Source organism: Talpa europaea (assembly GCF_964194135.1).
Source record: "Talpa europaea genome assembly, chromosome: 3".
In the NCBI taxonomy this organism is placed as follows: Eukaryota; Metazoa; Chordata; class Mammalia; order Eulipotyphla; family Talpidae; genus Talpa; species Talpa europaea.
The window spans coordinates 108,949,731-108,974,963 of record NC_140069.1 but is presented as its reverse complement, the minus strand read 5'-3'; the positions used below and the strand labels follow the sequence as shown (position 1 = coordinate 108,974,963).

General features: G+C 38.9%; 1 protein-coding gene across 1 annotated transcript in view; it reads left to right on the top strand.

Moving 5' to 3' along the window:
* Positions 1-25,233, top strand: part of GRM3 (glutamate metabotropic receptor 3) — a gene marked incomplete at both ends in the record, with an annotated part of 84,406 nt that overhangs the window by 44,525 nt on the left and 14,648 nt on the right. The window contains one exon of the mRNA XM_084230359.1: positions 15,732-16,798. Within this exon, the coding sequence (XP_084086485.1) occupies positions 15,732-16,798 (1,067 nt within the window). The remainder of the gene's footprint in view (positions 1-15,731; positions 16,799-25,233) is intronic.

Sequence of the window (25,233 nt, the reverse complement as noted above, 5' to 3'; positions counted from 1 at the left end):
GCTGAGAAGTTTGAATTATTTTTCATCATGGTAAAGCCCATTGAAAATTTTGATCAAAAGCATAACCTACCAAATGCTATTTTATGAGGATTATTGCTCTTTAAGCATGGAAAACGAAGGTAGGAGGATAGTGAGGAGGGTCTCGATTACAATCTGGAAGATCAGTTACTAGCATGAAAAATCTACTTCTCTGGAAGTATATAAATGTAGTCTTCTGAGCTGCTTTAGTAAATGGGGTAGTGATGGAACCCATTTCATGAGGTTGCTATTAAAAGAAGTAACGTGTAGGGGCCTCCCTGATGGCGGTTGAGCACAGCGCTATGAAGCTGTCCACAGCCTCTGCAGTGCCGGTTCGATTCCCGCCAGCCTCGGAGCAACCCATATGGCGAGTATACCTCTCCTGTCTCGCCCGCTGATCCCCTCAGCAGTGTATTTCATCAGTCTGCCTGCTCTGTTCCCTGCTCTGTCTCTGGTGAATCCTCTCACCCTCCCACGCATCTGGCCTATACCCTGGTTCTTGTATAAATAAAATAAATCTTTAAAAAAAAAAAAAAAGAAGTAACATGTAAATCAGGACAGATGGAGAAAAATTAGGGCCTTTAAAATTTCTCAACTTCCCACTTCAACTTGATTAAAAAGATTGACTTTTAATTGTTAACAATTAAAACTCACAAATAGGACCTCAAAAAAATAACATATATGGTCTCAAAAGTCATCAATAAATTAGATGCTCAAAACAATGATACTAAATCTCTTAGAAGCCACTATGCCACAAAAGTGTCTAGAATGCAGCTAAAGTCAGAGAATTTGGATCTACTGAAGTAGATCATGCACTACACACACACACACACACACACACACGTGCACACGTGCACATACATGTGTGCCCTGGACCTAGCTCCTTATCTCATATTTTAGGCCAGGGTATTCCTTCTACTCTGGATCAGAGCTTTCCATGGTGACAACAGGAAAATATATTCCTTCTCAAATGACCCATTTATAGAAATTTTCAAATCATACTGTGAAGGTATTCATTTATTTTCCAGAGAGACCAGCCCTGTTTGTCATTCTTAATCATTTATTCAACAAGCAATTACTAAAGTGCTTACTGTGTGCCTTTTGCTATGCTAAGCCAATATTAAGAATGAATAAGTCATGGTTTCTGCATTGGAAACAACTGAATCAGTATGTGAAAATGACAATGGTAGATGAAGTCACATCTAAATGAAGTCCTTCATTTAGATGAAGGACACAAACAAAAATGTAAATTAGACTGGGGGACCCATGAAGCAGAATAAGGTAGAATAGAGCACATGATAGTTAAAAATTAAAGTGCTAGAGTCCCAAGGACCTGGGTTTGGTTCTGATAATTTCTCTTACTCAACATCCAATTCTATCATCTATTAAAGGACAATCAGGACACTGTCAATAAATCATGAGTTAAATTAAAACAGATGATATGTGTAAAGTGGAAGGGCTGGTACATAGCTGACACTCAAATGGGTCGATATGGGTCATAAATATAGTCCATCATTCCTTCTGTATGTGGTTATGAGAAGGAACTACTCAACAGGATTCCAGTGAGCTAAAGCAAGGGCATTTATTATTCAATAAAAGAAGGTGCATATATGTGCACTGCTTTTATGTCCAGCAAATATATGCATCCTTAGTCAATTTCCAGCAGCCCCTAAAATTTTAGTAACTAAATATAATGATTAGGAATAGAAGATCTGGTCCAGGAAGGCCACTTGCAGATGTACACTGCTGACCACAAGTGTCTCTTCTCAATGAGGCAAAGAAGCCTGAGAATCTGCCCAAGTAATCACACAGTGACCTTAAATCTTCTCTCTGGACTTCCTCCTTGTAAGCTGCATCCACTTGTAAAATATATACCCTCTGAGTCTGCTCAAACAGCTCCAAATACTCCACTAAAAGACTATTTTCCTCTGCAATTATCACAGTCAGAGATGCTTGATTCCATTTGTTGAATTCACAGGAGGAAAATAAAAAAGAAAGAAATAGCTGCCATTGTTTGTATGTCTTTGTGCATGGGCAGGAAGCAGAAAACTAAGGGGAAAAATTAGTTTTTCACCTTTCCACTTTGTTCCTGCAACAAAGTTTTTGCAAATTTCTTCCTTCTTAAATCATACACGATCAAGAACAGCTTTGAAAAAAGGACTTTTCGTTCATTCCAATTGCTACCTCAAGTGCTATTGCTTTTGATTCTAAAGAATTAACATATAGTGCATTCAAGAAGGACGATTGTACACCCAAAAGCCAACAAAAGAAATGCTAAAGGACAATTTGGGGACTGTTCTAGGAAAAGTATTGAAAACTGACCACTATAGCAGCAACAATTGGCGCTAGAGAGGCTGGGTTGAAGCTAATGCCATGCTGCTCTGCAGGCCAAGAGGAACAAACACACCACAATGGCTACACTCAGCACCAAAGAATGGACTCGACTCAAAACAGCAATTTCTGCTGTGCAGTTACTCAGAGGCATTTGATCCCAGATGTATATTGTTCTAACCCATGAATGCCAAAACCACAAGCTCTCTCCATGGCCTTCTAAAGTTGTCTGTCATTAGTTCTGACACAGAAAGCATTTGCTACAGAGAAAATAGTCAAAAACCAACCAAACAAACAAAAAAACCACATTACCACTCTTATAAGGTACCCAGAAATCAAAATAAAGCAGGAATAGAAGAAACAGACAATGGTATCTGCCAAATTCTAGGTGTAGATGACAAAAACTCCCTTTTGACCTTAATTTTTCCCATCCTTCCAAAAAAGTATCTATTCTCATTAATTCCACTAATTATACAAAAATAATGACTTATTTAGGTGCTAGGTGCTAAGGTTATAACAGTTAATGAGACATAATCCCTACTATGAAAAATCTTATACGTTCCGAGACCAAGTATAGAAATAGGAAAGCAGATCTAAGTTTCTACAGACCAAAACAAACTCTCCTAAGCAAATGTGTCCAGTCTCCCAGGATTCTCCCCTCTGCCTTTCAGCACAGATATACTGACAGGTACAGAAAGATAGTCAAAGGTTCTTTCTTCCTCATTTTCCTAACCACAGTTATTTCCTGCAGGTGAAGTCTAACAGTTCTTCAGTATTTCTAGATTTATACGTGAGTGTGAGATCTTCAGGAAGATTTCAGCGTAAGGTGGAACTCAGTTCATGAATAAGCAACTTGCAAAAGTTGGAACAGGATTAGTCAAAATTACAGTTTATTCCATGGAAACATGTTGAATAAAGAGCAAAGAATTTTTTAACTCAAAAGAGGTATCATAAACATTTAGGTGGCTTTAATCTAATTTAGGAAAATGAAATCTGCAATCTAAAGAAACATTATGGTTCATATAACAATTTTCGGAGCAGATCCAAGCCATGTAACCAAGGCTCAGAAAACCAAGCTGACAGCTCAGTGGCTACACAATGGTAGACACTGATTCATTCACTCACTAACTCGTTCATTCGTTCAACTAACATTTATTGACTATTAGCAGACACTAATATTCAACCCAAGAGTTACAGAACACTTTCTATATGCTAGTCATGGTGCTAAGTATCCTTAATTTAATATACCCAGTAATTGTATGGGTGAATGAGACACTAATAAGTGAACTGATCAGTAAGTGTTGAAACTGAGATTCCAGTCAGACTCCAGGGCAGAGTGGTGCATGACACAGCCTATGCTCTCAAGATCACTTGGTGTAGACCAGGGACTCTCTACAAATAGACAACTTATTGAGGATGAATCATACTCTGGCAGAGGTGTACACACACACAGGCTCTGAGACTCAGAAGAGAGTTCATTTATGGTTGAGCATCACTTGTTTATTTGCTATTTCCACCACCACACATATTCCCTCTCTCCTCGTTTTGAAAAGAAAATCAACTTTAAAACTCTATAATTTCCAAAATTTAAAAATCTATATTTCTAAATTGTGGGATTTCCCACCCCACTTTTCCTTTACATTGACAATTATTTTAGGTAGTCTATACCTGGCTTAAACAAATGTTTTTGGAGAATATATTCTGTATTAGACATTGTTTTTTTTTTTTTTTTAAAGATTTATTTATTTATTTATACAAGCACTGGGTACAGTCAGAAGCACGGGAGGGTGAGAGAATTCACCAGAGCCAGAGCAGGGAACAGAACAGGCAGACTGATGAAATACACTACTGAGGGGAGCAGCGGGAGGCAGGAGAGGTCTGCGCGCCACGTGGGACCCTGGCCCGGCGGCTGGGGATCGAACCGGCGCTGCAGAGGCTGCGGACAGCTTCGCAACCCAGCGCTCAACCGCTGCGCCACCAGGGAGGCCCTGTATTAGACATTGTTAAGGGGGTGGAAATTCAAGTATACTATCAAGTAGGCTGCCCTGATCCAGGTGGGGAGCAGGCAAACTGGAACCCCTGCCAACCATGTCTGTAATACAGGGTAGCCAGGTCTTCGTATGTTTCAAGAGAAAAAGAAATCTACATTTTTCTTTCACTATTTTAATGAAGAACACCAATTCAGATATTTTATTTTTTTAAAGATTTATTTATGTACGCATACAAGAACTGGGGTACAGGCCAGAGGTGTGGGGGGTGAAAGGGTTCACCAGAAACAGAGTGGGGAACAGAACAGGCAGATTGACTGAAATCCACTGCTGAGGGGAGCAGCAGGCAAGTCAGGAGAGGTCTGCTGGGCCATGTGGCTAGCTCCCTGGCGGGGGATTGAACTCATGCTGCAGAGGCAGCAGACAGCTTCTTAGGTTGCATCTTAACACCCTGCGCCCCCAATTCAGATATTTTAAAAATACATTTCTCAGGCTGAATTTACCCTATAGATCCCAGGTTGCAGTTTCTGTTGGGGAGATGATAAACTTTGGTTTCTGCCTTTGAGGAATTTACAACATAGTGATAATAAGACAGTAATGAAAAGAGGGACACAGAAAAAATTATAATATAAGAAAAAGATGACAAGTGCCCCCCCCCCCAAAGACACATCATCATACAGGGGATCACAGAGAGGAGTTACACTTTGAGCAGTGATACAGTGAAAGGCAGCAGGTGCAATGTCTGTGCTGGCCTTAAAGAATATGAACAAGTTTATGACATTCGGGGAAGAAGGGGCATATATAAAGCACAGGGCATGGAATAAGTAAACTACACAGGTGGGTAAAGTGCAGGCTGCTTCTGGACAAAGAGGCATGGAGCAGTTAGAATTTTTTATGGCTTGGGAAGGATAAAAAGCGTGACTGATGAGCTGGGCCACGTTATGCAGGGCTGTGAAATCCATGTGATACTTTATTCTGTTGGGTGCAGTTCCAAGACATATCCAGACGCAAGATGTTAGACATCCTTAAATAAAGTAAATAAATTAAAATAACATTTGGTTCTCCAAAACTTGGGGAAAGTATGCCACATCGATATGGATGACTCTCAAAGCAGATGCACAAATTAGATGCTCAAAAAACGAACTCCTACATCCAGTAATGAAACCTGTTTAATTTTGTTATTTTCATCACAAATTTTTTTATCTTAGAACATTTTTGTTTGGCCTGAATAACAACAAAAATTTAAGTTCTTGTCGCTGGAGGCAAAAGGAAGGGCACCCAGGCATTTATGCAATGAAGTAACAAGAAACAGGTTGTGATGGTTTAAAGACATTTGAAGAAGAGCGTGAACCAGAAACAATAGGGAGAGACCAGATACAGAAAATTAGCTAAGAGGTTACCACAACAGTCTGCGGTAGCAACAGCAGCCTCCTGTTACCTAGCACCCCCTGTGTGCCAGACCCCGCTGCGTGTACAGCATATTTTGTCATGAGAGCCAGTATAGGGTAAAAACAGCGATCAACATCCAGTTTCAGGACAAAGATTGAGATGTCAGTATTCATCATCCTCCTTCCATCCTCTCAGCTTCCTCTACTGCTTTGCCCCTCTCTTTTTCCTACTTTCCCTGCCTTTTTCTCCTAGCACTAGTACACGCTCTGTAACTCCAACTGAAAGATAATAGATATGTGAATTCAAATGCTGCCATTAAATCATTTTTAAGTAGCTGAGATTCATTTCCTTCTTATTGATCTCTGCCCTTTTTGGCTGTTGCTAGATATGCTATAAACTACAAATAATAGGGAAAATGGGTGGTTAGATCTGTGGGAGGTTTTAGGGCTTTAGAATGGGATTCTGTGCCAAATCCTACATTCTTGTTTCTATTCTTCTCCTGGTTTCTAACTATATGAGGATCAATAGCCGAGAGGAAACATATCAAATGTTGTTAATAACTGAGCAAATGGTTGACTTCCCCTTCCACTCCCCTCCCTTCTACAAGACTTCTCTCACATTCTAACAAGAACACCTGGCAGAGGCCAGAAGCCAAAACGGTTTTGTTTTTCCACACCACTGTCTAAATTATTGGTCATCAGAGCAGATTCCAAACCTGTTTGTCCAAATAACCTTTGGTATGTGTAGTCTGTGGCAGGTCTTTCTTCCTTCCCCACCTGTAGCAGGTAGAACAGAAAGCCTGGAGGAGGGGCAGGGCTGCCAGCCCTACCTAGTGTGTACAGCCTGGAGAAGGGAAGTGGGTATAATTTCAGGCAGGCCCTCAAAAATTCATCCATCTAAGTTGTCTTCTACTAGAGGTAGGCAAGAGCCTGCCTGTCTCTTAATTACTGTGATACTATCAATGAAGAGAGTCCAGTGAATGTCTGACTCTGCCAATCAGATCTGCAGGTTCTCCTTTGTGGATGAAGGAAATAAGATGGGAAGGATGGAAGCTGAGGAGCAGAAACTGCTTGCCCTGATACTGAGACTAAAATAGGATTTGAGAACAAAAGCATTTTTCCCTTTCTCCAAAGGATATCATTTTAGGAAAAGTGAACAAACCTACCCCTACCCAAAATTCTCCACTGAAATATTAGGTTTTATTTTCCATAATTTACCATGATCACCTTTTGCTTTGTCCCTTAACTATGACCTCTTACAATATGCACATCTCTGACATAACATAAATAGAATATGTTACTTTGATGGAAGTAAGTTTTGCTAGAGTTGCACAGGAAGATTCAGTACTGGGAATAAGAGGGTATGGTGGAACAAAAGAGGGAAAGAGAAAAAGGAGTGGAAGAACCCCAAGGATAATTGTGCCAAGCTCCAAATTACACATCTGCTTGGAAATGAAGTGCAAATGTTATCATTTTCTTCACTAATTTCAAGGATGATTTGGGGTAAGTCTAGGATGTTACGAATTTCAGTAGGATGCCACATAGGAAATGTAGAAATTGTGGGAATTTATTCAAGAAAATACTACATACATACAACAGTAATTAAAATTAACTTGTCATTAGGACCCTAAACATATCCCTTAAGCATAACAATTGCATATTATATAATGTATAATTGTTATATGATATAAATATAAATAGTTAATACACATTATATAATATAGAATATAATTATATTGATATCAATTATATAACTAGATATAATCTACATAAATGTAATATAAGGATATATCACCTTTTTATCACCAGTTTTATCTATCTTATAAATTTAACACAGTTGGGCCTCCCTGGTGGCACAAGGGGTTAAGCACAACACTATGAAGCAATCCACAGCTTCTGCAGCATGAGTTAGATCCCTGGCCGGCCAGAGAGCTACCCACATGGCGTGGCACACCTCTCCTTCTCGCCTGCTGCTCCCCTAGCAGTGTACTTTGGTCAGTCTGCCTGTTCTGGTCCCCACTCTGTCTCTGGTGAGTCCTCTCATCCCCCGCATCTCTAGCCTATACCCCAGCAGTTGTAGCACAGCTAAATAAATCTTAAAATAAATAAATAAATTTAACACAGTTGAAAAAAAAAAGGCAAGAGGTAAAATTATATCAACCAAAATGATTTCTGTAGTTAATCAATCTTCAGGAATACTTTCGAAGAAGGAACAAAATAACCAGATTTATGATATCCTTAATATCCTTGTTTTCAGAATAATTCAAAAGAGAAATTATGATACGAATTGAAGAGAAAAAACATAACCTCTTAATTTCTGTCTTGTCAGCTTAATTATTTCCAGAGGAACAGAAATTCTTGGAGGAAGATGTGGGTTTGGAATTTCTTAACAGCGTTTGCATGTGCTTGATGACCTGACAAGGTCACTCGAAATCTTGTGCTTCAATACTACAGCCCTCTCTGGGAAGACAGAGGACTAGGCTGTGCTCCAGTGGCTTAAGGAAAACATGAAACAACTTAACAACAGACTTGCATGCTGGGAGGAGAAGCAATTTATTTTCTCTGGTATTCTTTTTACATGATACTACACAGAGTCAAATGCATGTCCATGCAGGCGTAAGAAAAGAGAATAAAAATTAATTTGCTTCCCCTACAGACATTTCAGTTACCTCGTGCTTACCTGCTGTGCTTATCTTAGGAAAGTTCATTCTCAAAGGCTGAATAAAATTTCTGCCACTCTGCTTTTTATATAAAGTCATATATTGTTTGCTTAAAAATGGAGAGCTCATTTTATTAAGTATTATTTTTACTACGATTACATTCTTCAGAATATTGGCTCTGTTACCATTTTTCAAAAGCATTTTTATAGTTTGCACTGCTGGCTTACTCTCTAAATGGGATTTTCTTAGCCATTTTCACCTTCTGTCCATGTGGCATTTCACTCTGGTGTGACACTTAGATCTGCCACATAGCAGGTAGAGGACCGAATGCTGGGAAACGGACACCTTCCTTTTTAAGAAATCATGGCTATATAATTCTCTACAACTTTTCTTTGGGGAAAGACTTTAAATATACAATTTTTAATCTATGCTCTTCTACTTGATGTGGTTGCATTAAAAAACATGAGGTCAAACTAAATTTGTCTTCATAATTCACTTTTTTTTAATAAAATGAAAACCTTTAGTGAGTTTTGCAAAGTTACAGTGTTCTTAAGTTTGGGCTGGAGGAAGCACATTAAGTAGGAGAAAATTCCCACCGATACCACATTTAACTCTCCCCACTAATAGTATTTCTTACTGAGATTCTGTTCTAAAGAGTATGTGACACCTCTTGCTACAGACAAGAATTCCCTTTTTTCATAGGAAGAGATTGATAACCAGGAGATATCTAGCAGAGTTGACTGGTTTTTTAAAAGGGGATGCAAGATAAATCCCGGAAATCTGTATAGTAAGTGGGATATGTCGTAGAGGTAGGGGTCAAGTGGGAACAGAGCTCATTCTGTAAAGCTGTGGATGAATGTGAAAGAGAGAAGACTTCAAAAGAGAGCACTGAAGGGAGCATGTAAACTGATAATGATTATCGGCAGAAAAGGAAACCTGGTAATAGCAACCTCAATATGAGAGCACCCTAAAGAACTGATCTGGCATGGGAGTTTTCCAATTATAAAGAGGTTTCAGATCATAAAAAATATTTCTATAAATACAAACCTTTATTACCCTAGAATCAGGGTATATCAGTGTTGACCACTGACATTTTGGATTAGACATTCATTTGCTGAGAGAGAGTGTTATATGAATTATAGGAAATTTACCAGCATTATTGGCCTCTACCTACTGGATGCTAGTAATCAACCCCATCCTGAGTCATGACAACCAAAAACATCTCCAGGCAAGTATTTTCTAGGGGACAAAATCACACCTGGCTGGAAATCGATGGTTTTAAACCTTGGTTGCAATAACAATATAGTAAACTATCAAAACACAAGTAAGAAGGCCCATTTCCTAAGAGTGATATTTAGTTGGTCCATGGTATGGCTCAGTCACTAGCATGTTTTTAAGTTTTTGAGATAAAGCTAATAAGTCTAACCAACTTAGGGAGCAATTAGTGAATGAATGCCTACTACATACTCAGCATTGCCTTAGATGATGAGACTAAAAGATGAAAAAGACATTGTCCCTGCACTAGAGAGATTTAGGATCTAGCAAGAAATGGACATACAAAGGAAACTTTCCAACCTGTTGTAGTCAATCTCCTTAAAGTTAAATGTACAGGACATTATGAAAGTACAGAAAAACTGGCAGTCTAATGACACAATATTAGAGATCTCAGTACATATCCACCAGCACAGCTAAAATTAAAAGGCTGAAACACTATGTAAGTGCACAACTGGAAGTCACATACATCACAGTTTCACTGCTGTTTACGTATATACACTTGACACCAACACAACACACAACAGAAATGCATACATGTATAGGAACAGTTCTAGCAGCATGTGGTTGATATTCTCTGTGTCTTGCCTCCAGGCTCTCAGCACTCACTATTCTCACACACAACGTGGCTTCTTAATATAAGCATCTGTTACTGCCAGGGAGTTTTTTCTGGCCATAGGAACATGCTCAGCCTGTACCTAGAGAAGGCTGAAAAGAGCTATGGAGTTACAAACCCTGGATCAGCCAACAACCAATGACAAACTTGCCCTTCGAAGCTAGGGAGTAAGCTGGGACTTTACATCCCAAATCCTATTCTATGCTGTCTTCCAAAGAAATCCAATGAGAATGAGAGTTGCTGTGCTCATCTGTGCACTTGATACTGGATGATTTCCTGTCTATAGTTTACTCTTCCACTCCCTTAAATACTCCTAAATCAACTACTCAAACTCAAATCCAGTCATTGAGTTTGCTTCTGGGATCCAGCTAAAGAAAGAATGGAGCAGTATTCACATAAGTTAAAACTTAATGAAAGAAAAAAAAAGTTCAACAGAAGCATGACTATATAAATTGTGGCATATCCATATACTAAAGTACTATACATCAATTAACATGAACCAACCGTAGCGTCTCATCACTACTTGAGTGAATGTCACCAATTTTGAGCAAAAGGTATTAAATACAACATAATATTTACAATTCTGTCAATATAAAGTCCAGTATCTTGCAAAAATTTTTCATGGTATTCAAAAGAATAATGGTGGTTACATTTAGGGAGAAGCAAGTGTAGAGTGATAGGGATGAGAACAAGGGGACTAATTATAATGTTAAATGTTGTGATAAATCACTTATTTTTCCCCTTTTCCTGTACATATATGTCAACCAAAAGTTATTAAAAATCTAAACATTCAACACAGAGAATTCAATAAAGCAGCAAATTATCTGTCAAGAAGGGCAGAAGTTGGGGTAGAGAGAGTAGAAAAGAGATGTGGTATTAGCATGAATTCACATTATAAACAGTTTTCTTAAGCAAAGATTCAGTGGCCCCATGAGAGGCCTGAAACTTGATTCCTGAATTGAGAGAGGAGCACACTGGACTCAATACAATTTTGTTTTTTGCTTCTCCATTCTTCATTCTTAGGCTAAGAGTTGATTGCTCCTTTCTCCACTCTTTGAATGCTGGAGTGCTGTTCTTACACAGTTTGTGCAATAATATGTAGACTCTACATAGGGAAACCAGTAAAACATATAATGAAGCATTAGAAACATGAGCTGTGCTAACTTCTCAGGAGAAGCTGAGAGTTCTCTTCAAAAGTCCTAACACCCCTTAAAAGCAATGTTCTTCCCATAGCTTTTCTGGAACACGCACATTCGCTGTGTACTTTAGGAGCTTCCCAAGCATTTTCACATGTGAAATTGAATACCTAAGACATCTAGTGGTGCTTTGCCCCAGCAGCTACTCTCTGTTGATAAATAACTGGGAAGAAATGCTTCAGAAATTTTGTTACTAATAGGTAAGTAAATTAATTAATGATAGCCAAGCGTTCATTCTTATTCTTTCCTAACTCCCAGCTGCGTGATATTTGTAAAAGACTCTATTTGCTCCAATCAAAGGATTTTGCTTTCTTTACTTCTTTACCTCTAAAGAGATCTTATAAGGAAGATGCCATTTTCTGTGTTCTCATCTTTGTCTTTATTCCGATTCATCAAATGAAGCTTCCAGAAACCTCAGTGAGGTTGGAGTTATGTCACTGCTATTAGCTTTTGCAACCTTCATTAGTATTTATGAATGTGAACCCAGGCAGTGGCAGTAATATTTCCATTACAGAAAGCCTATTTAGAGCCACATTATTGTCTTACCTAAACTGAACTTGAGAGGAAAAAATAACCGATTTAATTTTCTCCTGCCATTGACCTATGATATTTTTAAGGCATATGATATTTTTAAGACTTGTCTCGCTGCTACCAAATGGGCCCTAAGAGAGCTGGTCACCTTGGTACTAAACTACTCAAATAAATCTATTCAAAACTGGGGTCAGAATTAATTGGATAATAAGCTAATCTGAGAAATCATTCTCCTGACCAGAGGCCAGGCCAGGCTCCTTCTCAAAAATGAGAATATGATTTTGAAACACTTGAATAGTGAGGGACGTGAAATTAGATTTTCGGAAAAAATATAATCCACTACTCTTCCAGTTCCTTTTCCCTCCTTTAGTTTGTGTTCTTTCATTCTGTTACAACAACAAAGGGAGAAGTGATTTATTTTTCCATTTCAAATGATGCGTGTTCCCCTTGGTGAAATTCAACTTGAGAAACAGGAAACTCCCCAGGGCTTCCTCACTCTAAAGAACTATGCAACTGATCTCCAGAGAACCGTGGTTCTGGTTCATTGGACTTCACCATTTCCCAGGTGAGCCATTTGACTTAGAAGCAACTCTAAAGGCATCAGGAAAGCAACCAGATGAATCCTCTTGGGTTTGAAGGTGCTCTATTACTTACAATCACCGCAGCAGCATCTGTACAAGAGCTCGGTGTTCTCACCTGCCTCCTTATCAGCAGGCCAGCATCACGCTTGGAACCACCACTCAAGACTGGGCTATTCTCACATGTGGGATATTGGACAGACATTTCTCTTTTTCTTCTTGTTTCTGTTTTTATTCTTTCTCTAGTATAGACACAGAAACCCTTTATTCCCAACTAAAGATCAAGGCACATTTGCTAACAATGGATTTTTGTTTAGAATTTGTGATGTATTCATTTGAAGTTACTTTAAAGTGCTCTATGTACTTAAACTATTTAGACACTAGACCATACTCGGTTATAGATTTCACCAATTTAGTAATCTCATCAATAGTATCATTTGTCCATCACCCACTTACCAAGCACTTATATTTGCAATAATAGCATCTTCATAATTCATTTACTTTGCAAACTGTTCTCCCGGACCTTGCTCAATGACTCTTCATTCTTTATCCTTATCAAAATACATGTGCAAAACTTTTACACGAATTCAACAAGATTATAAAAGAAGAGAAAATTCTTCTATCACCATTTCCCAGGCCAGGTCCTCTCCCCACAAATATTCAGTTTGCCTTTGTGAATAACAGCCTCCTATTTCCTCTTTCTCTCTTTCAGGAACTCCTACTGAAGGCTGAAATTCCAGAATGATTCTCCAATTTTCCTGTTTTCTATGTTTCACCTCAGCATTTAGACTTTGACAATTCTCTCAAATTTATTTTTCAGCCTTTATATGGAATTTCTATTTCTACTCTTTTATTTCAAAAAACTTATCATTTTCTAGTTATTCCTCTAAGAATATACAGTACTCATCTCATAGATGCAATATCATCTTTATCTCTCTGAGCACATTGTTGTTTTAAAGCTTTTGTCTTTTGCTCCCTGCATTGTCTCTGTGCACACCAAGGTTCTTTTTCTGGTTGTTTTAATCTCTCCTCTTTCAGGTTAGAAGTTTATTCAAGTGTCTGAGGAATCTTTGTTGTTATTTAATTTTTGACTAGGTAATACATTAACAAGCTTCAAAAATGCAACTGGGATATAAAAGACCTCATTAAAAATTTCCTTCTTGTCATCCCCATGCATCTGCTCATTTCCTATCTCTTGCCTACTGATAACCAAAATTCTCGGGTTTCCTTTCAGAGTCCTTTATGCACAGAAAAGAAAAAATAGGTTCATCTATTTTCCCCATGCACGTAAGAGATAGTATATTAAATGTTACATTAAATGGACCATATTACACATTGCTTTTTTAACCTATAACTGTGATTTTTAGATGCCTTTATATCTCCATATTATGTAGCACATATTCATTATTAATGAAACTTATTGATTAGCAACTAAGTAATTTTCATGTTTACTATAAACTTGCAATAAACAACATTATCAAAAGATTTATATCATTTATATGCAAGTATATCTGTAGGATACATTTCACAAGTCAGAGTTACCAAAAGTTACACGCATTTGCAATTTTGAAATTTTTTTGTGAAATTGCCCTCCATTGGAGGTTTAACAATTTATATACCCACGAGGAGTTTAGGGGAGTTTATTATTTCACTGGAACCTCATTAACAGAACATATGTATAAATGCAAAATAGATCTCACTTTGTGTATTCTTTTCTGTTGCCTTCATAAAAACTAATTATAAACTTAACCACTTAGTGCAATAAAAATCTATTATCTCATAGATCTGGAGGTTAGATCCAAAAATGATCCAAACTGTATCTCATGGGGCTAAAAAGTAAGGTGTTGGCAGGGATACATTCCTTTCTGAGTGCACTCATCTCTCTCTCTTTTTTTTTTTTTTTTACCATTTCTACCTTCCAGGGAATATCTTTAAAGGACCTCTGGTCTGCCTGTGACAATTTGCATTTTTAATTTTACTGATATTAAGTATATTTTCATGTGTTTAAGAACCATTTGTTTTTCCTTTTAATGAAAGCACTTTTCATATTCTTTGATCATTTTTCAAGTGGGTTAATAGAATCTTTTACAATAGAAATTATCCTATTATCTGTGATGTTAATTGTATGTACTATTTCTTTTTTTTTTTGAATTTTTTTTTAATAGAGGCATGTTTTTTATTTATTTGTTTGTTTGTTTGTTTGTTTGTTTCTACATGCACTGGGTACAGTCAGAAGCGCGGGAGGGTGAGAGAATTCACCAGAGCAGAGCGGGGAGCAGAGCAGGTAGAAGGACTGAAGTACACTGCTGAGAGGAGCAGCGGGCGGCAGGAGAGGTCTGCGCGCCATGCGGGACCCTCCTCCGGTGGCTGGGGAGCAGCCGGGGATCGAACCGGCGCCGCAGAGGCCGCGGGCAGCTTCGCAACCCAGTGCTCAACCGCTGTGCCACCGGGGAGGCCCTGTACTATTTCTTAGCCTGTGATTTGCAGTCCTATTATTTATGTTGGCTGTTATTTAGAATTTGTTTTAATTACATGTAGTTAGGTTGAATGTTTTATTTTCTGCTTTCTGCATTGTCAGTACTAATTTATTTATTTTTTTAAAGATTTATTTATGCATGCAAGAGCTGGGGTACAGGCCAGAGATGCAGGGGGTGAGAGGATTCACCAGAGTCAGAGCAGGGAACAGAATAGGCAGACTGACTGAAATACACTGGAGTGAAGCAGCGGGCGAGACAGGAGAGGTCTGCCGTGCCATATGGGATTCTTGCCGGCCAGCCGGGATTGAACTCGTGCTGCAGAGGCTGTGGATTGCTTCACAGTGTGGTGCTTAACCCCCTGCGCCAGCAGAGAGGCCCATTTTCAGTACTAATTTAAAAAGACTTCAAGTCCAATTTCAAATTACCCTTTATTTGAATTTCTAAAATTGCACTTTATTTTTCATATGTGAAACTTTGATCCTTCCAGTAGTCATCCGGGTATAAGTTATAAAATTTAGATCCAGTATCTCTTTTTCCTGTTGACAAAATTGGAAATAAAGAGATTTCCAGTCATGTTTTCAGTCTTGCTAAGTGTATGACATAAAGTAATTGACTGGTCACACCTAAGATACCTAAACGGTGTTCTTTTTTCTTTCTTTCACTTTACATGTCACAGCTCCATTCAATCCAAATAAAGGTGCAGATAGCATTGTCAAGTTTGACGCCTTTGGAGATGGAATGGGACGATACAACGTGTTCAATTTTCAGTACGTAGGTGGCAAGTACACCTACTTGAAAGTTGGTCACTGGGCAGAAACCTTATCATTAGACGTGGACTCTATCCATTGGTCCCGGAACTCAATCCCCACTTCCCAGTGCAGTGACCCGTGTGCCCCCAATGAAATGAAGAATATGCAACCAGGGGATGTCTGCTGCTGGATCTGCATCCCCTGTGAGCCCTATGAATACCTGGTGGACGAGTTTACCTGTATGGATTGTGGCCCCGGACAGTGGCCCACTGCAGACCTATCTGGCTGCTTTGACCTTCCTGAGGACTACATCAAGTGGGAAGATGCCTGGGCCATTGGCCCAGTCACTATCGCCTGCCTGGGTTTTATGTGTACATGCATGGTTGTGACTGTTTTTATCAAGCACAACAACACACCCTTGGTCAAAGCATCCGGCCGAGAGCTGTGTTACATCCTGTTGTTTGGGGTTGGCTTGTCATACTGCATGACGTTCTTCTTCATTGCCAAGCCGTCACCAGTCATCTGCGCCCTGCGCCGATTGGGGCTGGGGACTTCCTTTGCTATCTGTTACTCAGCCCTGCTCACCAAGACAAACTGCATCGCCCGCATCTTCGACGGGGTAAAGAATGGCGCTCAGAGGCCAAAATTCATCAGCCCAAGTTCTCAGGTTTTCATCTGCCTGGGTCTGATATTGGTGCAAATTGTAGTGGTATCTGTGTGGCTCATCCTGGAGGCTCCAGGCACCAGGCGGCACACCCTTCCGGAGAAGCGGGAAACAGTCATCTTAAAATGCAACGTGAGAGATTCCAGCATGTTGCTCTCCCTTACCTACGACGTGGTCCTGGTGATCTTATGCACTGTGTACGCCTTCAAAACGCGGAAGTGCCCAGAAAATTTCAACGAAGCCAAGTTCATTGGTTTTACCATGTATACCACGTGTATCATCTGGTTGGCCTTCCTCCCTATATTTTATGTGACATCAAGTGACTACAGAGTAAGTCTTAAAATAGCTTTATTTCCTTCTTTATTTCCTTTCTTTCCTTCTTTCCTTCTTTATTTCCTTCTAATGTTCGGTTGTATAGGATTTAAAATATACTTCCTTTATATCTTATAAGCTACTAGGCAGATAATTACAAATGACATGATGAACCACCCAAATGTATATGTAAATTTATTCAATATGTCTTTTTTTTTAAGATTTATTTAATTATACAAGAACTGGGGTATAGGCCAGATGTACGGGAGGGTGAGAGGATTCACCAGAGACAGAATGGGAAACAGAACAGGCAGACCGACCAAGATACACTGCTGAGGGGAGCAGCAGGTGAGACAGCTCGCCATGTTGGTATCTCCACAGCCAGTGGGGATCCAGCCGGCGGGGATCAAACCGGTGGGGATCGAACCAGCGGGGATTGAATCGGCACTGCAGAGGCCGTGGACAGCTTCCAACAGCACCGTGCTCAAAAAGCCTGTGCCACCAGGGAGGCCCTTATTCAATATGTCTTAAAAGCATTTAATTAGTGCCTACTGGTTGCAAAGTATTGTACTTGGCACAGAGAGGAAGATAAATGTAAATAACATGGTCATTCAAGCTATTTATAATTTAGTGGCAGAAAAATATAATATGCATTATAAATACATAGAACTTTTTATTAAATTTATAAGGTGATTGACAAGAGACTTAAACTAAGAACTTAATGAGAATACTTCAAACACAAAAGGACCTGGCCGCACAGATCAATTTGTAAATTAAAATAAACTTGCATTATTAAGCTGTATTGGTTCAAAGATCTAAAAGCTCTCACTCATGCTTCAGATAAGCACCATTACTTCTTTAAAATGGATTAAAATACTATATGAGTTTGTTACACTTTTTTGACAACTTTAGTTCCTGCAGATGCATAATCATTATACTAGTTATACCTAAGTAACCTAATTGGGCCATTATTCATAGTCTTTTGTAATATATAGCTCTAATTTTTATACTTCAATATAATTATCATCTCTTCAGTAACAGTTCTTCATTCCATCAACTTCTCAAATTGTTGAGATCATCTATCAGTTGCTTTTTCATTTATAATTCTGAATCTAATATCTTGCAATAAGTCAACTGGTCTTTATTACCTATGTTTCTCAAGATCTCACTAGCTTGAAGTTTTTCAAAGGTATACTGGTATCTTTGTTACATAATGAGTTCACAAAATGAAGTACCTCTGTGGGTTGTAACAGCCCCCAAATCTTTGTTTAAAGATTTTATTTATGTATGCATACAAGAACTGGGGTGTAGGCCAGAAGTAATGGGGAGGTGAGAGGATTCACCAGAGATAGGTGGGGAGCAGAACAGGCAGATTTACTGAAATACACTGTTGAGGGGAGCAGCAGGTGAGAGAGGAGAGGTTTGCTGTGCTATGTGGATCAGCTCCCTGGACGGGGATCGAACTCGTGCTGTAGTGACTGGTGACAGCTTGATAGTGCTGAGCTTTAACCCCTGGACCAAATCTTGTTTACTAGCAATTCCAACCTTGACAAAGCCTAGAAAATAACAACTCAAAAAGAACACAGTTCCTTAAAGTTTGGGGTCAAGAGACTAGCAAAAGTTAATGCATTTAGCCTATTCAATTATTAATAATAAAATGACTGAAACCTATGCAGTACATTAGAGGATGAACAAGAAAAATAAAGAAAAGTATGATATTGGGGTAATGGCCAGGGGTTCTAAGACTATTAAAAATTTATAAAAAATTTTTGAAAATCTGTACAAAGAGAATACATCAGAGCTGGATCAGCAAAACCAAAGATCAGATTATCTGATCACAGGAGAATTTGACACATTAAAATATAGAGATTAAAATGAAGAACTATAGTTGACCTATCTTAGTTCCCCCATTTTGGTTTTTTTTGTTTGTTTGTTTAAAGATTTATTTATTTATTTATACAAGCACTGGGTACAGTCAGAAGCGCGGGAGGGTGAGAGAATTCACCAGAGCCAGAGCTGGGAACAGAACAGGCAGACTGATGATACACTGCTGAGGGGAGCAGCGGGCGGCAGGAGAGGTCTGCGCGCCATGTGGGACCCTCGTCCGGTGGCTGGGGATCGGGGATCGAACCGGTGTTGCAGAGGCTGCAGGCAGCTTCGCAACCCAGCACTCAACCACTGCGCCACCCGGGAGGCCCAGTTCCCCCATTTTGATCTTTTGTCTTTATAGACACAGACACTTTTATCGATCAATCAGCATTTTGGAAAAGTCCTTACTTACTTAGTAAGCCATACTTAGCAGAGCTGATTTGGTGCAGTGAGACTGCAAAATAGTTACAGTGGTAATTATTTTGATCTGGACATTTGATTTCAAACTATTCATTCTCAAAATAACTGACAGAAAATATTACAGAGAACAAATGGTATTATAAAATTTATATTAAATGAACATTTATTTCTAAAACACAAAAAATGCCTTTTTTTCCCCTGTAACATAATAGCAATAAAGTAACTAACTGGAATTAGCTGAAGATACCAGAAGTTTCATCACATAGCCAGAATAAGCTGGTAAATGGGGCAGACGTTGCAGATTTTAGTGTTTTAAAGTCTACACTAATTAAGGCATCCAATCACACTGAGGTCATCTGAGACCTCACTTATTGGATACAAATAATGTTAATCTTAAATTTATAAAAGAAATGAGAAGGTACATGCAACCTCCTATCCAATAGATTTAATTGGTCTGGTCTGTGGCCTGGACATCAAGGTTTTTCATAGCTCCCCAAGAAACTCTAATTTCAACCAAAACTATAAAGCCCTGCTCCAATGAATCACATGTTTTTTTCTGTCCCGCAGGTATTTTTAGTTTGGCCTGCACTATTTTGAGATTCTTTGAAATACTTGTAAAAGTTAGAAAGCTTACAAATTTTATATAAATAGCCATATTCTTGACTTCTCTTAATGCAATAAAATACATGTACCTAATTTCCTTCAACAACAATAAACTAGATCATAGTGCTTCTGCTTCTGGACAAGGCATATTACTTATAACTCCTATTGCCAAAACTCCCACCAATTCCTGAATTCTTACACCTGATTATCTTTATTTATGAATCTGCATGGACCCTAAAAGTATTTGAATTTGGGACCCTTGTTTAGGAAATTTCAGAGAAAAACTGAGATCTAAATTTTCCCAGAGGGACACCATGTGGCTCAGATAAAATTAGCAGCACTACTAAGGGTAGCTAAGAGGAATTTGGGCATCAAACAGTCAAACAGTTTATGACTCATCACTTTACCACCCATTGTGAGTTATAAATAAATGTAAACCACTATTTCAGTCTTAAAAAACTTATAGCCCAGCTGGGAAAGAAATAACAAGCATGAAATAACTCAAGATTAACCCAAAATAGTATATAATTAAATTGGTTATGCAATCTCTTTAATGCCTATGGATTTCAAAGATGATCTGGATTAGTAAGAGCTCAAGCTTGGTCTTTCCAGGAATACTTTTTAAGTAGTAAGATTTCACCATGTAACTTGCGGGGAGAGTACAAATATGGTAGCTTGAGAATTTAGGGCATATAGGGAATTTCTAGAGCCAAGACAACTCAGTGCCAAACAGGACTCAGTGCTATTGGTCTCACGCAAGTGGAAGATGGATTGGAGGCGTCTAGTGAGAAACTAACCACTAAGTAAGATCATACGAGATGGAGGAATTCATTCAAATAATGCTTAAAGGACTGGACATCTTCCAATTTTTTTATTTTTGTTTTCTTTTGGTGGGTGTTTGCTTAGGCACAAAGTAACGTGATGAAAGGTAAGAAGGAAAGGAAAGAGCTAGCCCTGCCTGGGTGACTCTAAGCCATTACTGTGCTAAATGCTTTGCATACATGAGCTCACTTATCCTCATTAACACCCTGGAAAGCAAATTTTATTATCCATTGGAAAGATGAGTAAACAGACTCAGAGGATAATTAACTTCCCAGGTGGCACAACTGAAAAATAGTAGGACAATTTTCTCTGATACAAGTTTCTCTGATATGCCTTTTATATTATACAACAAACTTATCTGTCTTTACTATGGAAGATTTGAAGGAGCAGAGCTAAAAACAAACAGAATTCATTGGCACTATTATAGGCATCCAAGGTAGAGCAAGCGGGAACTTTGGTAAGAATCCAAAAATTCAAAGGATCTTTGAGGAAATACCCAACCAGCTTCCTTCTTTATCACAACAAAATCATCCCAGATAGATTAAGTAACCACAGATCCATGACATCATTTAAATAGTGTAAATAAAAACCAGGCAATGTTTGGGTAGAAAGTAAAGGAATTAATAGTAAGTACAAAGTGTTTTGTTCACTCATGTCTTTCAAAAATATTTAAGCATTTATTATGAGACTTGATGATACCACCATTGATATAAACAAGACCCTCCTTCTTTATAACTTACAGATCAGTGGGTAGTTGAGGGCAGGACAGAGAGTCAATAACGGAGGAGTGAAAATGCAGGGTAACTCATGCAGTGGTAAGTGCCACGATGGAAGAAAAGAAAGTTATGCCATTTCAACGCTTCTTGAATTTAATGTGTATACAACTTATCTGAGAATACTGCTAAAATAACTATGATTCAGGAAGAAGCAATGGGGCCTAAGATTGTGGATTTTTAACAAAGTTCCCTGGTGGTAGAGATGCTGCTAGACCAAGGTGCACACACTGAGTATCAAGACTTAACTACTCAGGAACATCACGTAGCCAGACCGTCAGCATTTACATAGGTTTCCCAAATCCCATTTTCCACCAGACAGTGCAAATGGGCGAGTGACTCCTGCATGAGCCACCATCAGGATGGGAGCAGTACCACTGACTTTTCTTCCAGCCTTATGATTGAATATACTACAGCACCGTACTATTACTAATTCTATTTTTAACTAAATATTGTTATTTTATTAAGAATAGGATTTAACATTAATTTTCATTTTTAAAAATTTCCAAAAATATTATTTGCCTTCATTTCTGAGTATTTGGTGCCCCTTAAATTTCCATCTCAGGAGACTATCTCACTTGCTGCATTCTAGTCCCAGCCCTGCCTTGCTCTGTCACTGTTTCTATTTTGGGATCCCTTCATACAGAAGCCAGAATCACACAGCCTCCTGCTTGGGACACATGGTCTGTGCACTTCGGCTAACTTGGCTTTGGTATAGCAGCAACATTTTTGTAAGGGGTCCACCTAAGTTCAGGGTATCATTCGCTATCTCACCATGAAATAATCTCTTAAGATCTTGCCTGGTTTTAATATACGAGCTAGGAAAGTTTTCTGGTATTGCAGTTAATTGCAAGAGTTTATAAAGGTTTTTTTCTGTTAGTTTCATTCTTTGGTTTGGCACCTTTGTCCACATTTTAAACCCAACTTGGGCCAATAAGAGCCCAAATGCTCAGTGTTTCATCTATGATTTCTCCGAGCAATTTTTGACTCGGGAAAAATCTGGCAGAAAGGACCAAAGTTTCCTTTCCACAGCCAGGTGCCACAGCAAAAAAAAAAAAAAAAAAAACTAAACTATGACCTTTGTCATCTTGGGGTGGATCTGTTTGTCATGAATAGCAGGGGATGAGCCCTAAGAGGCCCCAGCTGTTTCCTTCTTCTTTAACATGTATCAGGTACTCTGCTTCCTCATCTCTGAAGCAAAGCAAACCAGGCAAAGCGTGAATGATTCACCAGATTTGTCTTCTGAAGTTCCCTCTTTCCATGCTCAGTGTAGGTGTTTACCTCTGCAAATTTTATGTGGAAGGAAGCACAGCTCAAATTTTAGTACCCACTGTTATAATAAGATAGACCTGAATCAGACTGGGGAGGAAACTGACCCCACCCATTTCTCCTCCCAGAGAAGAGTTAGCTACAACTATTCCCTGGTCCAACAGCTCTCTGAACCTCCTTCTTGCTACTCAACTTCCGGCCCTCGTCCCCAAACCCTCCTCAGTAAAATGGAGTACTATTTATTGTTTGTTGGCGCTACAATTTGATTAGCGGGTTTGCTCCCATGGGTTTATTTTTGATTCCCATACGTTTCTCTTAAATCTTATTCACCAGTCCATGAGGCCCTCATACTTTCTCTTTGGGAAAAATTCCAATCTCACTGCCAAAACTGTCAACTACAGAATCTGAGCTCTCACTCTAGGCAACAAGTTACCCTGTCATTGTTTTGTTTGATGCAGGCAAAAGAGGGCGCATGACTCACAGGGATAGTAGTGGCCCGAGAGCAGCAGTGGCTCTGGTTCCCTGAGGGCCACATCCCACTGGACCCACAAAGAGGTGCCACTGCACAGTCAGTGGTGGCGTTACAGGGTAGGAACCATGACATCAGGGAATTTCAGCCTTTTAGGATGATACACTGGCCCTTTGCTCCACAGAAGGCAGTCTATATTCTAAGGGTCTCTGGTATACAAATATCCTAAAAAGAATTCCAGAACAAAGGCAATTATAGCCTCTGTTTGAAAGACATGTAGAAGCACAAGGGACCATAGACAATTTTCTTCCAACAGAACACTCTGTTGGATTGATGGATGTGTGGATGTAAGGGAAATGGCAACATCAGTGGTTTTGGTTTGCACAATTAGATGGCTTTGATGTCTCTTATGCAAATGGGGATGTTTAGGGGAAAGATCAAGTTTTATTTACCTGTAAATTCTGATATGCTATTACATAGCCAAAAGAAAATGTCAAGGTGGCAGGTGAATATCTAAGTCTGAATGCCCAGGTGAGAGGTAGGAACTAGTAATAAATATTTGAATGTCATCAACATAGGAGACATTTAAACCATGGAACTTGATGAAATGGTGACTAGGGTCCAAACTGAAGTCTGGGACACTCCAGTTCTTAAAGTTCAGATAGAAAATTAAAATTCAACAAAGATAACTAAGACAATGTATAATCAGTGAGGGGACGATGAGTTCAGGAAGCCAAGTGACTATCTAGGTCATATGTTACTGGGAGTTTGAGGAGGATAAAAATAAAATATGGACTGGTAGTGTAAATAGAGGTAAAACAAAGAATTATATGCAAATACAGACTCTTAAGTGTGTGACTCATTGAAGTAAGTAGACAACTGAAACTGTGAGGTGATACTTGGCTTTTAGAAAAAAATAATAGATATAAAATTTAAAATTGGTTACATAACTATGATCAAAAATGCAACTTTATTTCCAACGCTCATTGTCCCTTTAGTATTTACTGAGGGTAATCATCCCTTTCCCCTGGATGGAAATAACAGGGGACACATTCAAATACTGAGCATTCACCATATGCAAGTCTTGTAATGGATCAATGGAAGAAAACATTCACAACCCTGGATAAGCCCAGGAATTTGTGTGCTCTTAGGTAACATAAGTGCTATAATCATTTTCCATTGATAACAGTCTCCATCAGGAAATTAAAATGTCTAGCCCTGTGTAATTATCAAAGCCATCTTGACAACATTAAGCATCATTTTCAACTAAAGGCTCTCCAGTCTTGGGCTAAGAGCCTGCAGTGGTGGGCTTCTCTCTTCTCCGTGCTCACACACCTGAATTCACTGACTTCTTTCTCCCCCTCAGCCCTGGCTAGAGAGCACTAAGAAAAAAGAAAGATGTTTTTATATGACTAGATAGCCTTCTAAGCCAATGAGTCATTAAAGACACTTCCATTGGAAGATGACTGAAGGGATTTTCATGCGATCTTCAGAAGTAATGGGCTGGCCTTTTGCTTTTGTAGACCTTTAAGTGAACTGGCTGATAATTCTCTGTTCTGAGTTGGCAACTCCCTTTCCAATCTGAGGGCAATAGACTCTTTTTGAAGAAGCTGACAAAAGGGAAAGAAAGTTGCAATTTGGGACCAAGTTGGAGAGCCTTGGAGTGGTGAGGGAAACAAGAGTTTGAAGAGAGGGAGGATGGAGTGTGCTTTTAGCATTTAAAGAAAAATAAGAGTCTGAATAATTATCCTACAAGTATAGTCTGATTTGTTTTTTAAATCCAGAACAAAATGACACTTTCTAAAGTTATGTGGCTTCTCCAGTTAATTGTTCAGTCTTCAGCTTTTGTTGATTAGAGAGGAAGTGGGACACATTAGGGCATTAGACGTTATGCCATCTGGTAATAGATTAGCTTGAGGGACAAGGATAAAAGAAATACAAAAGTGACTCTAGGATTACCATAACTACTCTGAGATTGATAGAAGAAATGACTAATTTCTGTCTCTCAGTACTGAAATAAAATACGCAGACTCTAATTTGTGATTTTCCAGAAAAATCTAAGGGCTTAAAGCCAGGATAAATGATGAGATCAGAGATGAGGTTGAGAGCAAGAAAACAAAAACGAAGAGATGACAGAAGCTAGTTCTGAGCTATACTTTCAGAGGAAGCAAGGAGGAAGTTAACATTCTCTGCCAAGAGTGGGCATAGAATCCCAGGGCACAAAAAGA